This window comes from Somniosus microcephalus, chromosome 2 (assembly GCF_052327205.1).
Source record: "Somniosus microcephalus isolate GS21.2 chromosome 2, FLI_Smic_1.0, whole genome shotgun sequence".
NCBI classification, from domain to species: domain Eukaryota; kingdom Metazoa; phylum Chordata; class Chondrichthyes; order Squaliformes; family Somniosidae; genus Somniosus; species Somniosus microcephalus.
In genome coordinates this window covers 210,395,347-210,411,930 of record NC_140988.1, presented here as the reverse complement: position 1 = coordinate 210,411,930, position 16,584 = coordinate 210,395,347, and the positions used below count along the sequence as shown (strand labels likewise).

Here is a 16,584-nt window from a genome sequence, read left to right as displayed (position 1 = left end):
GCGGGGACTGTTGGTAAACTATTTAACTGTAGTTTAATTAGTGGGATTGATTGATTTAATTTAAACTCAATTAATTAAAGGGTAAATCATGCCAGGACAGCCCAGCCCCGTGATATGCTCCTCCTGCGATATGTGGGAACTCAGGGACACTTCCCGTGTCCCTGACAACTACGTGTGCAGGAAGTGCACCCAGCTGCAGCTACTGACAGACCGCATTGCGGCGCTGGAGCTGCGATTGGATGCATACTGGAGCGTTCACGATGCTCGGGACATCGCGAATAGCACGCTTAGGGAGTTGGACACACCACAGGTAGAGGTTGGACAGGAAGAAAGGGAACAGGTGACCAACAGGCAGAGTACTAGGCGCAGGCAGGTAGTGCAGGGGTCCCCTGTGGCCATCCCCCTCTCCAACAGATACAACACTTTGAGTACTGTTGGGGGGGGATGGCTTATCAGAGGAAGGCAGCAGCAGCCAACTTCCTGGCACCAGGGGTGGCTCTGCTGCACAGAATGGGAGGAAAAAGAGCGGTAGAGCTATAGTAATAGGGGATTCTATTGTAAGGGGAATAGATAGGCATTTCTGCGGCTGCAAACGAGACACCAGGATGGTGTGTTGCCCCCCTGGTGCAAGGGTCAAGGATGTCTCCGAGCGGCTGCAGAACATCTTGGAAGGGGAGGGTGAACAGCCAGTTGTCGTGGTGCATATAGGCACCAACGATATAGGTAAAAAGCGGGATGAGGTCCTAAAAGCGGAATATAGGGAGTTAGGAGGTAAATTAAAATACAGGACCTCAAAGGTAGTAATCTCAGGATTGCTACCAGTGCCACATGCTAGTCAGAGTAGAAATAGAAGGATACTTCAGATGAATACGTGGCTAGAGGAATGGTGCCAGGGGGAGGGATTCAAGTTCCTAGGATATTGGAACCGGTTCTGGGGGAGGTGGGACCAGTTCAAACCGGATGGTCTGCACCTGGGCAGGGCTGGAACCGATGTCCTAGGGGGAGTGTTTGCTAGTGCTATGGGGGAGGGTTTAAACTAAAATGGCAGGGGGTTGGGAACCTGAGCAGGGAGACAGAGGAAAGGGAAACAAGGATAAAAGCAAAAGATAGGAAGGAGAAAAACAAAAGTGGCAGTCAGAGAAATCAACGGTTTAAATCAAACGTGGCCACAGTAAATAATAATTCTAATAGGTATAAGAGCGTTAAAAAAACAAGCCTGAAGGCTTTGTGTCTTAATGCGAGGAGCATTTGTAATAAGGTGGATGAATTGGCTGCGCAAATAGAGGTAAACGAATATGATTTGGTTGGGATTACGGAAACGTGGCTCAAGGATGGCCAAGACTGGGAACTCAACATCCAGGGGTATTCGATATTCAGGAAAGATAGGCAAAAAGTAAAGGGAGGTGGGGTAGCATTACTGGTTAAAGAAGGGATTTACACAATTGTAATGAAGGATATTAGCTCTGATGATGTGGAATCTGTATGGGTAGAATTGAGAAATACTAAGGGGAAAAAAACATTAGTGGGAGTGGTATATAGACCTCCAAACAGTAAGGCGGAGGTTGGGGATGGCATTAAAAGGGAAATTAAAGAAGCGTGCAATAAGGGCACAGCAGTCATCATGGGTGACTTTAATCTATATATAGATGGGCTAACCAAATTAGTAACAATACTGTGGAGGAGGAATTCCTGGAGTGTTTACGGGATGGTTTCCTGGACCAATACGTCGAGGAACCAACCAGAGATCAGGCCATCTTAGACTGGGTATTATGTAACAAGTAAGGATTAATTAGCAATCTTGTTGTACGAGGCCCCTTGGGTCGGAGCGATCATAATATGATCGAATTCTTCATTAAGATGGAGAATGAAGTAGTTGACTCAGAAACTAGGGTCCTCAATTTAAATAAAGGAAACTACGATGGTCTGAGGAGCGAGTTGGGTAGGATTGATTGGGGAATGGCACTCAAAGGGTTGACGGTGGATAGGCAATGGCAAACATTCAAAGACCGAATGGATGAACTACAGAAGTTGTTCATCCCAGTTTGGCATAAAAATAAAACAAAAAAGGTGGCTCAACTGTGGCTAACAAGAGAAATTAGGGATATCATAAGATCCAAGGAGATGACATACAAATTGGCCAGAAAAAGCAATAATCCTGAGGATTGGGAGCAGTTTAGGATTCAACAAAGGAGGACAAAGGGATTAATTAAGAAAGGGGAAATAGAATATGAGAGTAAGCTTTCAGGGAACATAAAAACTGACTGTAAAAGCTTTTATAGATATGTGAAGAGAAAAAGATTGGTGAAGTCAAGCATAGGTCCCTTGCAGTCAGAATCGGGGGAATTTATAATGGGGAACAAAGAAATGGCAGACCAACTAAATACATATTTTGGTTCTGTCTTCACAAAGGAGGACACAAATAACCTCCCAGAAATGCCGGGGAACATAGGGTCTGATGAAAGGGTGGAACTGAGAGAAATCAGTATTTGTAGGAAAATGGTGTTAGGAAAATTGACGGGACTGAAGGCCGATAAATCCCCAGGCCCTGATAATCTACATCCCAGGGTACTTAAGGAAGTGGCCCTAGAAATAGTGGATGCATTGCTGGTCATCTTCCAGAACTCGATAGACTCTGGAACAGTACTCACCACCCAAAGAGCGGTGAACCTGTGGAATTCTCTGCCACAGAGGGCGGTGGAGGCCAGTTCATTAAATATATTCAAAAAAGAGTTGGGTATATTTCTTAAGGCTAAAGGGATCAAGGGATATGGGGAGAAGGCAGGGACAGGGTACAGAATTTGGATGATCAGCCATGATCTCATTGAATGGTGGAGCAGGCTCGAAGGGCCGAATGGCCTACTCCTGCTCCTATCTTCTATGTTTCTATGTTTCTATGTTTACCCATGGATTGGAGGGTAGCTAATGTAACCCCACTATTCAAAAAAGGTGGCAGAGAAAAAGCGGGGAATTATAGACCGGTAAGCCTGACATCGGTAGTGGGGAAAATGCTAGAGTCCATTATAAAAGATGTAATAGCAGAGCACTTGGAAAGCAGTGACAGGATCGGACAAAGTCAACATGGATTTACAAAAGGTAAATCATGCTTGACTAATCGACTGGAATTTTTTGAGGATGTAACTGGTAAAATAGATAAGGGAGAACCAGTGGATGTGGTGTATTTGGACTTTCAGAAGGCTTTCGATAAGGTCCCGCATAAGAGATTAGCGTGCAAAATTAAGGCACATGGGATTGGGGGCAATGTATTGACTTGGATAGAGAACTGGTTGGCGGACAGAAAGCAAAGAGTTGGAATAAATGGATCGTTTTCCGAGTGGCAGGCTGTGACTAGTGGGGTACCGCAAGGATCGGTCCTAGGACCCCAGCTGTTCACAATATATATTAATGATCTGGACAAGGGAATTGGATGTAATATCTTCAAATTTGCAGACGACACAAAGCTGGGTGGGAGGGTATGCTGTGAGGAGGAGGTCATGAAACTCCAGTACGATTTGGACAGGTTAGGTGATTGGGCAGAAACATGGCAAATGCACTATAATGTGGATAAATGTGAGGTTATCCACTTTGGTGGCAAAAACAGGAAGGCAGATTATTATTTGAATGGTAATAGATTGGGAGAAGGGGAATTGCAAAGAGACCTGGGTGTTCTTGTGCACCAGTCGCTGAAGGTAAGCATGCAGGTGCAGCAGGCGGTTAAGAAGGCAAATGGAATGTTGGCCTTCGTAGCAAGAGGGTTCGAGTACAGGAACAAGGATGTCTTGCTACAGTTGTACAGGGCCTTGGTGAGACCGCACCTTGAGTATTGTGTGCCATTTTGGTCGCCTTATCTGAGGAAGCACGTCCTTGCCATGGAAGGAGTGCAGCGAAGATTCACCAGGCTGATACCTGGGATGGCAGGAATGACGTATGAGGAGAGATTGTGTCGATTGGGCTTATACTCACTGGAGTTTAGAAGATTGAGAGGGGATCTCATCGAAACCTATAAAATTCTGTCAGGCCTGGACAGACTAGATGCTGGAAGGATGTTCTCGATGGTCGGGGAGTCCAGAACCAGGGGTCATAGTCTAAGGATAAGGGGTAGGCCATTTAGGACTGAAATGAGGAGGAATTTCTTCACCCAGAGAGTGGTGAACCTGTGGAATTCTCTGCCACAGAGGGCGGTGGAGGCCAGTTCATTAAATATATTCATGAATGAGTTAGATATATTTCTTAAGTCTAAAGGGATCAATGGATATGGGGAGAAAGCAGGGACAGGGTACTGAATTTGGATGATCAGCCATGATCTCACTGAATGGCAGAGCAGGCTCGAGGGGCCGAATGGCCTACTCCTGCTCCTATCTTCTATGTTTCTATGTTTCTAAAGAAATTAATCTATGCATATTTTGTTAGCTCCCCTGATGACTCAGTAAGTAGCTGCTCAATAAAGACCATGAAGGTTGCAGGATGGATTCTTGTTCTCTGCTGAGTTTCCTGATCTAAGCCAAGGTAGCAGTTGGGGACTATAATTGACTTCAACATCATGGGTTTGGGGGGTGGGGGGGAGTGGGTGGATGTTAGTCGCCCTGTGCTCTCTATCTAGTGAATCTTACTGAGAGGTGAGCACATGTGGATATAGAGTGAGGGTAGGATCGGGTTCAATTGCAATGACCCCCCTCCCCCCGCCATATTAAATAATCTATTCATACTCATTGTCTAGGTTCATGAGGTGTGGAAATGGCACCCACTGAAATGTAACCCAGCAAGGTGTTAATGCCTTCAGGAAAGGAAGAGAGAAAATGTCAGCAAATTGAAGAAAAGCATATTTCAATAACTACATAATTTCTTAATATGTTGGTGGATGTGTTCTACAGAATACAGTGCACTCCTCTTAATGGTGGAATAGGTTCAATATTTATCAACACTACATATAGCCCAACAGAACTGTTTTATATTGAAAAAATTTAAAGGGCAATTTAGTTCAATAAAAACACCTAAATGACAATAGTGTCCAGGGCTGTATTTTGTATAACTCTGGTAAAGATGGATAGCAATGTGCAGGTGAGTGATGAGATCGGATACTGAATCATTAGATGAACAACTAGCATACACGTATGCAAAGGTGAAGACAGCAATCAGTAAGTTGATGTATACACTGTATGCATAGACTGTGAAACTGTACACTTAAACTAAAATGACACCGCATCAAGTAATAATGACTCAATCACAACACCGTATTGAGGGTGTGGGCTTGATGGTAAAATTGTTGTCACAGTCAATTTTCCAATGCAGGAAATCATTGCCCAACATAAACAGAACATTCCCATCTTCCGTGATTTATAGCCTGACTCATGACAATACATTAAATAATGATATCATAATCAGTCCTCTAACCGGTAGCTATAATTCACTGAATCTGAAAGGAATGCTATCATTCATGAATCTGGAGCTGTCAACGACTTGTTGTACATTATTTGATGTTGCACAACATCTATTACCAGCAAACTCTTGGAAGTAAATAGGTCATTGAATATTATATTCAATCCCTCACTGAAAAGTATCCTTCACTTGTATGGAGAAACAGCATTGGAATAGTAATAACACAGGGAAAGGGAAAACATTAACAGTAATTAGAAGGTTAATGCTGTGCTGCATACTCTGGGCTTGCATACATATATTTCCATTTGTTTTTAGGATGAATAATGAATTAAATTTTTATTCAATTTTTGCCCTTTGCAAAAAGCAATTAAAGTGCATAGGGGGAGAAATTGAGTATAGCCCCGTTTGGGGCGCCAGCCTCGCCAGGGCGCTAAAAGTAGCGCCCCGGAAACATTCGTGCCCCCGGAAATTGAGTTGATGCACCCCAAAGGGAAGCGCGGCGCTACTGGAGGCGCCCCGCATCCCTCTTGGGGCACTGCGAGTGAATATCGTGGTGCTACGTGCCGCAGTGCCACACGCTGCGGCATGTCGCGCTGCGGTATTGCAGGCCTTCCTCCCCTTCTTAAAGGGGAGGGGCCTTGTGCAGCGCGATCTGGGGCCCAGTTGGGCCCCTGAGGATCGGGAGTGCAGGCAAAAGAGCCCAGCACCGAGGAGAAGTGCCGGGCTCTTGGAGTGCAGCTGGCACTCCGCCGGTGGGGGGGGGTTCAGGAAGCCAGGGACGGGAGCGCAGGCAGGTTCTGGCAGATGGCCAAAACAAAAATGGCCGCCCCGCACCTCGCCTTTAATTTGCGCCTCCCCGGCCGCAGGCAGACCCCCCTGAACCCGTTGGACATAGCGTCCGGCGGTAAATCAGGGGGCGCTGCCAAATATCGCGGCCGGGGTGTCAGCGGGGCGCTGCGCACACCGATGACGTCATCAGCAGCGGCGCAGCGCTAACGGTTAGCGCCACCACTAACGTCCCGCGGAATTTAGCGGGAGGCATGGGCAGTGCCGCGCCCGGGCACCAGTTGGCTTGCGACCCACTTAGCGCCCTCGTAAGGCGCTAATGGGTGGCGCAACCTACTGAATTCCTCCCCCATAGTGTTCTCCGTCCTTGTGAAAAATGGTCAAATTTAAGAAGTTTTGGTTTTTCTAGCTACAATTTACTAAAATGAAAACTCATTCAGTGCAAAATGAACAACTGTTAATGGACTAATCTCTGCCATGGTTATATTTGTAAATGAGAAGATAAAACTAAACAGTGAGTCATTTGAAGTAGGCAGTATGGACCCATGCAGAATGCTGTGCCTCCTCCTACTTACCACAGCATACTGCTGGTACCAGAACAAGGAATCGCAAGACTAGGGCATAGTCTCAGGATAAGGGGTAGGCCATTTAAGACCGAGATGAGGAGGAATTTCTTCACTCAGAGGGTTGTGAAGCTTTGGCATTCACTACCCCAAAGGGCCAAGGATGCTGAATCGTTGAGTATATTCAAGGCTGAGATAAATAGATTTTTGGACTCTAGGGGAATCAAGGGATATGGGGATCAGGCAGGAAAGGGGAGTTCAGGTCGAAGATCAGCCATGATCTTATTGAATGGCGGAGCAGACTCAAGGGGCCGTATGGTCTACTCCTGCTTCTAATTTTTATGTTCTTATGACAAGCTAACATTTTTTGCTTTAATAGAATATAAAAATGCATTTACTGCAAATGTGACTGTCATTTATATACTTGTACAGTAAGGAAAAAGTAAGCTGACAGAATGCTAAATCCGTAATTCAGGATCATTTCAGATGCTGTATAACCTGAGTCAAGAATTAGTTATTGGCACTGATGAAATAATCAATTTTTTAAAGACTTGGAACCATTTCTCTAATTCTTTGAACATCTGAAGAGCTGGGCATGGCTTGGGAATGAATAACTGATAATTCCACCTGTCCATTGTTAACTTGGCATTCAATATAATGTTCTGTCACAACAAATAAAATTGCAATAAATCAAAATCCTGGGACTGTTTTCATAGCAATCCTCGATCCAACATGCCACGGCTACTCTGCGCCTATACAAAAGACTTCCGACAACCATCCTAACATTGACTGATGGTGATGTTTTGTTGCCCTTCCTCAAAAATAGAAACCTTCCTATAACCTGCAGGCCTACAGTCTTTAAAGGCCTACATCATCATATGTATAAATGGAATGAAAGACAGATCGGTGGCTCAGTGAAGCAGTACTTTCGATCAGTAAAACACTGTGCCGGGGGATGATAGAATCCAGAGGGAACGGGAGGATGTCCCCTCACCCACAGACTTCCCCCTCCTTTCCCTCTCTACGATTGCTTACACAGATCATTTACTTTCATATTTTGTACCTCTATATTAATGCTTGAAATAAAAATGGTTTAGAAAAGGTGTACAAAGTACTTACTCATGTGATGTAACTGGCTGCATAGGACTGAGGACTGAAGAAGACACCTCGTTGATGCAGTTCTCTAACAGATCGTACTCTTGCTCGCACTTAATCACTTTTATCATGTGATTTTGCTCATCAGAATTAAGCAGCTGAACTATTCAACAGAAAAAAAATGAATTGTTAATCAAAAACGGAGTCTTCAGGGCACATGATACCATATTGCCCATGAAGAGCAGGCTCCTTTACAATTCAACGGTGAGCGGCATCTCACCCAATCTCACATTACTTTTATTTTAGTTACTGTATTTTTAAAACGTTTTTGTAATATCCTAAAAATATGTTGCTTTGTAATAAGTCATTAGAAAAAATGAAATATGAATAGTAAAATAATAAGTTTCAATCCCATTGGCTTAATATGGGCAAAAGTAGCTTATATTTCTGCACATGTTTGCCTAGTGAAAATTTGAATACTTGGTCTAGAAATATCCAAATATAACTCCCCAGTGGCTGAATGAGTTTTTCCTGTGTGTGAGATGGAGCCACACGAATCTGGAAGTTCCCTGGTTGAACCCTCTCCCTTGCTGAGTTAACTGATCTGAGAGTGACAGTAGAGAAGCTACAGTTGATCTCAGAGTCCTTGGGGGGGGGGGGGGGGGGGAGGTCACTCGCTCCATGCTAACCAGGAACCCACGCTGTACGTGCGTACGTGTGCGTGTGCACAATTCTATACATTGGATGAGGACAAGAGGATAGGATTGGGTCTGGAATAGCCTCCCAACACTCACTGTCAAACCTGATAGACGAAAAATGGCCAATTGAGTGGGGTACCACAGAGAGCGCACGGAAGTGAACCTCAGCAAGGAATCAATACCGTCAGGAGAGAAGGGGAGGGGGGCAAGAAAAGGTCAAAGGGGAAAAAATCCATATAATTAAAATGGGTGAATGTCAACTAAACTAGATCTCATAACACTTTGAAATGAAGTAGATGGAATGAGTTGCCTTAGACAGGACAGTGCAAAATAACTAATGAGAATTTATCATCAGCCCCCTTGATATTCATCTTCAAAAACAACTGCCGTAACATAGAAGCACAAGAGCTGAAGGCAACCTGATGTTGCAGCACGTTGGCAGTCCAACACACTATGTTAATAGACAGCAGGATGTGGTTTCGCACCCGAGGTTCGTGAGAATTTGAATTCAGTTGAAAAAAAATCTGGAAATAAATAGCTGGTATTGGTAAAAGTGACCATGAAATGGTCGGATTGTCGTTAAAGACCCAACTGGTTCACTTAATGTCCTTTAGGGAAAGAAACCTGCCCTCTTTACCCAGTCTGGCTTACACATGACTCCAGTCACACACCAACATTGTTGTCTCCTAACTGTCCTCTGAAGTGATCTAGCAAACCAATCAGTATTAATCCGCTACAAATAATGGTTCAAGTAGGCAGCCCGCCACCATCTCCTCAGGGCAACTAGGGAGAGAAAATGGATGGGGCTGATATTACAGGGCTCCACTGCCAGAGAGGAGCCTCATTAGATAGGAGTGCAGGCTCCAGAATCTGGGCTACAATGCTGTAGCTTTATCTCCAACCCTGCATTCCAGCTACTGAGGCATCACACCAGCAATTTCTGCCCAAACAAGTCACCGCAAGTCATTCTTACTTACTTCCTCTTGAATGGTTACAAAACTGCATGTGCGGTTGCCTGGAGAGATGTCGGGCACCAGAAATTGTGCATTGCATATGAGGACCTAAGGAAGGAAAAGAAATTTTAAAATGGGAAAATACACAAGAAAGCAAAGCCTGTGTTACGTTTGTATTTCAATGTCAATTACTTTATATGCACAATTTGGGCTGGTTTTCCCTCCATTATCCCACCCAAAATCAGGTGAGATAGTGGCGGACTGGTGGAAAAATGCAGTGGAGAGGCCTACCGCTGTCTCCCAGCCTTGATTTTCCTCCCCCTGCCCCGCCATTACTGCCACTCCTTCGCCGCCCGCTATATGTAAATACTGGCTGGGGGGTGGCGGTGGGGGGAGGGGTGTGAAGGACCGCCTCATCCATTTAATTTCTCTCCCATCCATTTCTGTTACTGCTGCTTCTCGGGACTGTCTGGTGGAAGGTGCTGGTAGACCCGAGGTGGGGACGGTCATGGCCTTGACATGCAGACATTGTGGGAAAAAGCCTAGTTGAGGTCTCCTCTCTTCCAATCTTGCGCCCATGCAGATACCTTTGTAGGCCTCAGTCCCTCTGCCTCTAAGAACTACAAATATGCAGCGCCTGCCCTCTTCAGAGACCTTCTTCCCTCTTAAGATCCCTTACTGCAACCTACTCATAGCAGAACTGCCTTAATTTCCTCATTAACCCTGGCAGGCTCCCTCTTGGTGATGAAAATCTCACTGGGAGTGCACTGTAAATGGTCAATAAACTCAGGCCCAGAAAAATAGGTCAGGATTATGAGGGGATCGGGGAGGAGTGCAGAAGTCCTGCTCTACCTCTACTCCACCACTGGAAGGAAAATCCAACCCATAATAATGTAAATATATTTAACCACGTTTTTGATTTTTGTGGGAAACTAAATAGTATTAAATAATTTTGAAATAAGTTATCTCTTTAAATGTCAGCTTGGCTTAGTGGTAGCACTCTCACCTCTGAGCCAGAGAGTTTATGGCTTTAAGTCTCACTCCAGGACTTAAGCAAACAATCTGGTCCAACACTTCAGTGCAGTACTGAGAGAGTGCTACATTGTCAGAGGTGCCATCTTTCGAATGAGATGTTGAACCAAGGCGCCCCTTTGCCACCTCAGGTGGATGTAAAATATCCCATGGCACTATTTGAAGAGGAGCAGGGGAGTTTTCCTGGCATCTTGGCCAACATTTATCCATCAACCATCACCACTAAAACAGATTCACTGGTCATCCATCTCTTTGCCATTTGAGGGACCTTGCTGTATGCAAATGTTCTGCCATGTTTGCCTACATAACAACAGTGATCACACTGGCTGTGAAGTGCTTTGGGATGTCCTGAGGATACGAAAGGTGCATTCAAGTTCTTTCTTTCATCTCTTTACCGTTTTGACAATAATCTCATACAAGCTGCAATGTAATCATTAGTGAGCACACCAACACAACAAAAGGACAAAGGTCATTCACCCTACAGATTGCTATGGCATGTTCAGATCCCAGTAAGTGCACTCACCTTGTTGATTATTTCTCATCTCGTCCTTTATCATAGCAGGGACCATTATAGGCTGCGTGTACACAACCGGCTGTACTACCACTGGGTGAATAACTGAGTACAAGCTTGAGCCTGGGATGGCCGAACGGGATAAAAGTGGAGCTGTAAGCACTGAAGGGATGGTTAGCGGCATGCTGATAGGAGGCTGAGGTGACCTCTTATTAGGTGAGCTAGAGCGTGATATATTCATTGTCGGAGATGGGGAAGTTAGCATAGTCAATGAATAGGGGGAGGAGGGGGAGCTTGAAATATGCGGAGAATGTCTCTTGTTCAGTGAAAGATCTACTGGCTCAATTTGGCCTCCATTGGCCTCAAGCGATTGAAAGAGTCCACTGTGGCAGCCATGGTGCGGGGAGTAAATGATGCTGTGTTTATTCTCAGGTTTACTATCGTTCTTTAATCGGACCATGTACCCTTGTTGGAATGGCTGCAAGAAAAGGATGGAAAATGATTAGCCATGTAGAAATTCAAAACTACAGCTATGAAATGACTCAATCGTAAACTTGCATACACACACTAAGTAGGGAGTTCCCATCTCTGGCCTCATCCACTCCACCTCTCTGGTCTTGTAAGTGTAGGTGGAGGCTGCGCTCCTTAAAGGCCCTGTGGGAACTTCCTAAGCAGGCCGGGACCTGGCATATTTTCCAGCTCTTCCACTACACTTCCTCCCGAGTTAAGGTGGAAGTGCATTGGAAGGGCTGAGGGCCCCATTATATTTGAGTGGACATTTTTGTATAATTTCAAAACCCTTAAAGCTGTTTCAAACAAATAGACTATATCAACTGAGCATCCTAGAAACTGATTCCAATCCAACCTCTTATTCACAACACTGTACCGTACTTTACATAACCTAAAGTTTTAGCAGTAACAACATGATTCTCAGGCTATCATGTGATGGTGCCCTTGGACATAAAGCTCCTTATAATTGTAGGATTATTATATACTCCTTCAGTTTCCACAATAGCTAAGATTGACATCAACAAAATTGCATAGTTATATATTGTTAATTAAGATAAAAGTGTGAAGTGGTCTTCTATTTTAGGTGTTTCTGCCCTCCTCTTCAACAGATGTTGGCTGTCTCCTCACATCTCATCCCAGTAGACACTTTTTGTGTGTGAACCTAAACAGTGAATAGTAGCAGACTAGTCAATCCAAGAAAATGTCAGAGATGAGCCCAGTCTAGTTTTCACCCAACATCCACAAAACCAAATCACTAACTAGCAACCAGGACTAGAAACTTTGGCTGATGTGTCCCCTCTAGTCCAGTCTTTAGCTACTCTAATAATTTATGAAGAGGTGGAGTAGTGATATGTCTGCATATCACTATCACTGCATCTCAGTGTCAGCCATGGCTCAGTTGGTAGCACCCTTGCCTCTAAGTCAGAAGGTTGTGGGTTCAAGTCCCAATCTAGAGACACTCCAGTCAGTACTGAGGGAGTGCTGCACTGTCGAAGGTACTGTCTTTCGGATGAAATGTTTAACTGAGACCCTGTCTGCTCTCTCAGGTGAATGTAAAAGATCCTATGGCACTATTTTGAAAAAGAGCAGGGGAGCTCTCCTTGGTGTCCTGGCCAATATTTATCTCTCAATCAATATCACTAAAACAGATTATCTGGTCATTATCACATTGCTGTTTGTGCATAAATTGGCTGCTGCTTTTCCTATGTTACAACAGTGTCTACATTTCAAAAAGTGCTTCATTGGTTGTAAAGCGCTTTGGGACGTCTGGTGGTCGTGAAAGGCGCTATAGAAATGAAAGTCTTTCATTTCACAATGCCTGAGTTATAGGTATGTGCGATTGTGGAATGTAATCAGGAATCAGACTGTTTAACTCCTTTGATGGCACCATTAACACTGTGTAGCTGAACCATACATAGTCATTTCCCGGTCTGTGTGAGTTAGTTGATCTCAATTTTGACAACAATAGGGTCACAACAATTAGCCTCAGCACCTCTCCAAACAGAAAATGATTTGTCAAGCATTTATTCATAAAGTTACTTCTTTTTTAAGCTTTTAAGAACTGAAAGTAATTTCCACTTCTTAAAATACACATCATGTAGAGCATCCACCTTGAAATGACACTGTTGGAATACTAAAGTAAGAATGCTTAATGCATTCATCTGAAACCTCTCTCTCCATTACATTAGTGGAGGTGTTACTCATTTCTTTTAAACACATTAATATCGTCATTAAAATAGGGGAGAGAGGGATTTCAGATGAAGACATTAAGCATTCACCAGTATTATTTCACACGTCAGTAACAAAATCATGTTACGCTACCCTATAGAATAGTAGAACTGTCTTCTAAGTCTGCCATCCACAGCCAATGAGGTTTGTCACGTTTGAAGTTTTAAGGGGAACTTCATACCCAACATAATTTCAGGGACAATGGGGATGATTCTAACCCTATCCATCTGGTGGAAACCAGATGGGTGGGCAGTTAAAATCACCCATTACTTACCCACCCTGAAACGCCAGGACCCGACAGATTCCGATTTTCACCTGCTCTCCTGAGCAGGCAGCAAGGACACCTGCCAAAAGCTGGTGGGGTCCTTTTTAACATATGCATGTCGGGCCCCGATGACCAACTGCAATTTTAACTTGGCAGCCTGAGGGGGAAGTGGCAGTGTGTTTCCTGCCAGACCAACCCAGCGGGGAAGAGGATCAGGGTCAGAAGAGACCTGTTGAGGCGAGGAGGAGTGGGAGTGCTCCTCCAGGGACCATAAGGAAAGCTTAGACCTCTCTTATGCAAACTCAGCGCCCCCCTCCCGATCACGGAACTCTCATGGGAATGCCTGACTGCTGATCTTGCCACTTAGCCGCTGTTAGCGGGTGACCTCAGAAACACACGATTTTCTGTCTCTTCCTGCCAACTTCCCGGCTGGTTCAGGTGAAAAGTTGTCTGACAGGATTTAAATAAAGCCTGGCAGTTAAAATACCCTGGCCTCATTTCTGCAGCAGCAGCTGGATTTCAACTCACACCACTGCTCAGCGGCCGAAAGCTGTCCCTGAATTAAAATCAGGGCCAATGTTGTCCAATAAATTTGAATGTTCTAAAATTGAAGGAAAGTAATGTACAGAACTGTTGAATGTTTCTTAATTGGCAACATCAAACTTAAAAAAGTAACTTATTTGAGATCTTGGCCTAGGCACTGAAAGGTGAAATCAGAAGTTGAGAAGTTCCATATTTCTTTGATCCTTGGGTTTAAGCCAAGGCTTCATGAGATAACCCTTGAATTGTGTCCCAACAGTAGCTTAGGGTATGAAAAAATACAATTATTTCAATACTTGTTGCTAATAATGATATGAATAGTGGTCTTTTAAACTACCATGTTTCCTCACATTATGTCATTAGCCCATTTCACACTGTACTGTTCATTGTATAGAGAAAACTGTTTGAATTCAGTGTTTGAGGATATGTACTAGATTCAAATAGGAAGCTAAAACAAAATTATGAGTAATCCTGCACATGTGAGAATTAGAAGCGTCACACTAAACCAATAGGAAATAGGTACAATGTGACTACAACAGAACTTTACTCAGAGTGGGTAGCACAGTGGTTTAGCACTTTTAGCAGCTGAATATCTAAAGCATCCCTTCACTCACTGTAGATTTAATAAGATGGAATAAATTGCAGTTAAGGTTAACTACATGCAAAAAACGTGCTGTTTGAGTGAAGCAAATAGCACAATCAAAATGCAGTGGTCCTTCTGTGAAGAGGAGCTGTCTTTGTGTGAAGTGCTCAGCAAGCCTTCGTTTTAAGCCCTTGGCCTACTACAGTATTCTAATGAAGCTCAATGGAAGCTCGAGGAACAGCAGTTCATCTTTCGATTAGGCTCTTTACAGCCTTCCGGACTCAAAACTGTGTTCAACAATTTCAGATCATAACCACTGCTCCCATTTTTTTGGACAGCAGTTGCTGGTATTGATTCTATTGTTGTCATTTACACCTCCTCTAGACCCATCTTTTGTTTCTTCACTTGCCCCAACAGCACCCCCTTTCGCTTTGCACCATCATCCTTTTTGTCACTTAATTACTCCTGCCTTCCACCCTGTCACAGACCTTCCCTTTCGTCTTTCCTCACATCCCCCATTTTCCTGCCTCAGTACTTGCTTAAAAACTGTTACATCTCTAACTTTTTCCAGTTCTGATGAAAGGTCAGCGACCTGAAACGTTAACTCTGTTTCTCTCTCCACAGATGCTGCCTGAGCTGCTGAATGTTTCCAGCATTTTCTGTTTTTATTTCAGATTTCCAGCATCTGCAGTATTTTGCTCTTGTTTTAAGTTTGCCAGACACTATGATGTGCTGATATAAATTTTTCAGAAATGTGTTATTGCCCAACAACAATATCACGAGTTGTTGATATTTAGGTCATCATGTTGAAAATGACATAGCTGTGCCAGCTGTTCTCTCTTCAGTGTTGTACCTTTAAGAACTGAATGTTGTTACGCTAAAATACTGATTGGTAGATTGCCAGATTTATTGGCTCATTTGCTTTTGGAATGTTTGCTGTGATTAATCGATGTGACTGATGAGCCGATAACAACATGAATGTACAGTAGATTATTTTACATGGAACTAGTGACAAAGTACTTCATTGGCTGTAAAGCGCTTTAGGACGTCCTGAGGTCATGAAAGACGTTATATAAATGCAAGTCTTTTCTTTCTTTCCTTCCTTTCTTCCCAGAAGAATTCCAAGAACCTGTGTGACTCCAAGTTAACGTGACTAGATACACAATCAGACTATTCGTCAGATATTGTTAGCCGTCAATATCAATTAGTATTCAATATTTTAATCCGATTTACATTTTTCTCCTGTTGACATATAATGACTGTTTTTGAATTCTCTGAGTAGGTGCTTATTCTGATGTTAAAAGCATTGCGTGCGTGCAGTGTGTTATTGAGCTTAACCATGGCATTGTGGGGAAACACGGAGCCAAGTTGTTTCCCAATCTCATAGGGAGAGGAAATCCTCAGTATGGTCATCATGGCCTATCTTTATAAACCGCCTACGGATTGGATTAATTGGCGAAGGCCTGGGAGCTGGACATCTGCTGCTCACCTGAGATTGATGAGTGATGCTGGGAGAACAATGAAAAGAGAAGGGGAAAAATATCCTTTTTTTTCCTAATCAAAAAAGAGACACACCACCAAAACTATGGTGTTGGCTACATCTGCCAAAGCACATTGTGCTGAGTGGCAACGCTAAAACATTACTCAGTGTACTTCACCAGACATCACCATCACGTAAACCCAACTAACAATTTTCCTTCCGTCAAGATATTCATAGATTATATAATAGTGCCAAAGGTTTATAGGCCTAGAAATTGGGTTTTGGCTTAGCCAGGGCTTTAGCGCCGGAAATTAGTGCCGGCGCTAAGTCCCCTGCGCGCGCCAAAAATTCAGTGGCGCCGCGCCCAAACGGCTGCCGGCGCTACTGAAGGGTCTTAGCGCCTGGAAAAGGGCGCTAACTGCCGTTTCGCGCCGGAATTCCGGCGCTGCGGCACCCGATGCGGTGCG

At 44.0% G+C, this 16,584-nt stretch overlaps 1 protein-coding gene across 2 annotated transcripts in view; it reads right to left on the bottom strand.

Moving 5' to 3' along the window:
- The window catches only part of LOC147123192 (Krueppel-like factor 3), a 119,375-nt gene that overhangs the window by 36,976 nt on the left and 65,815 nt on the right, over nt 1–16,584 (bottom strand). For both annotated transcript variants that reach the window (XM_085968599.1, XM_085968610.1), the window contains exons 4-6: nt 11,024–11,489; nt 9,493–9,576; nt 7,842–7,980 (exon numbers count right to left, since the gene is read on the bottom strand). In XM_085968599.1, the coding sequence (XP_085824725.1) occupies nt 7,842–7,980; nt 9,493–9,576; nt 11,024–11,489 (689 nt within the window). The remainder of the gene's footprint in view (nt 1–7,841; nt 7,981–9,492; nt 9,577–11,023; nt 11,490–16,584) is intronic.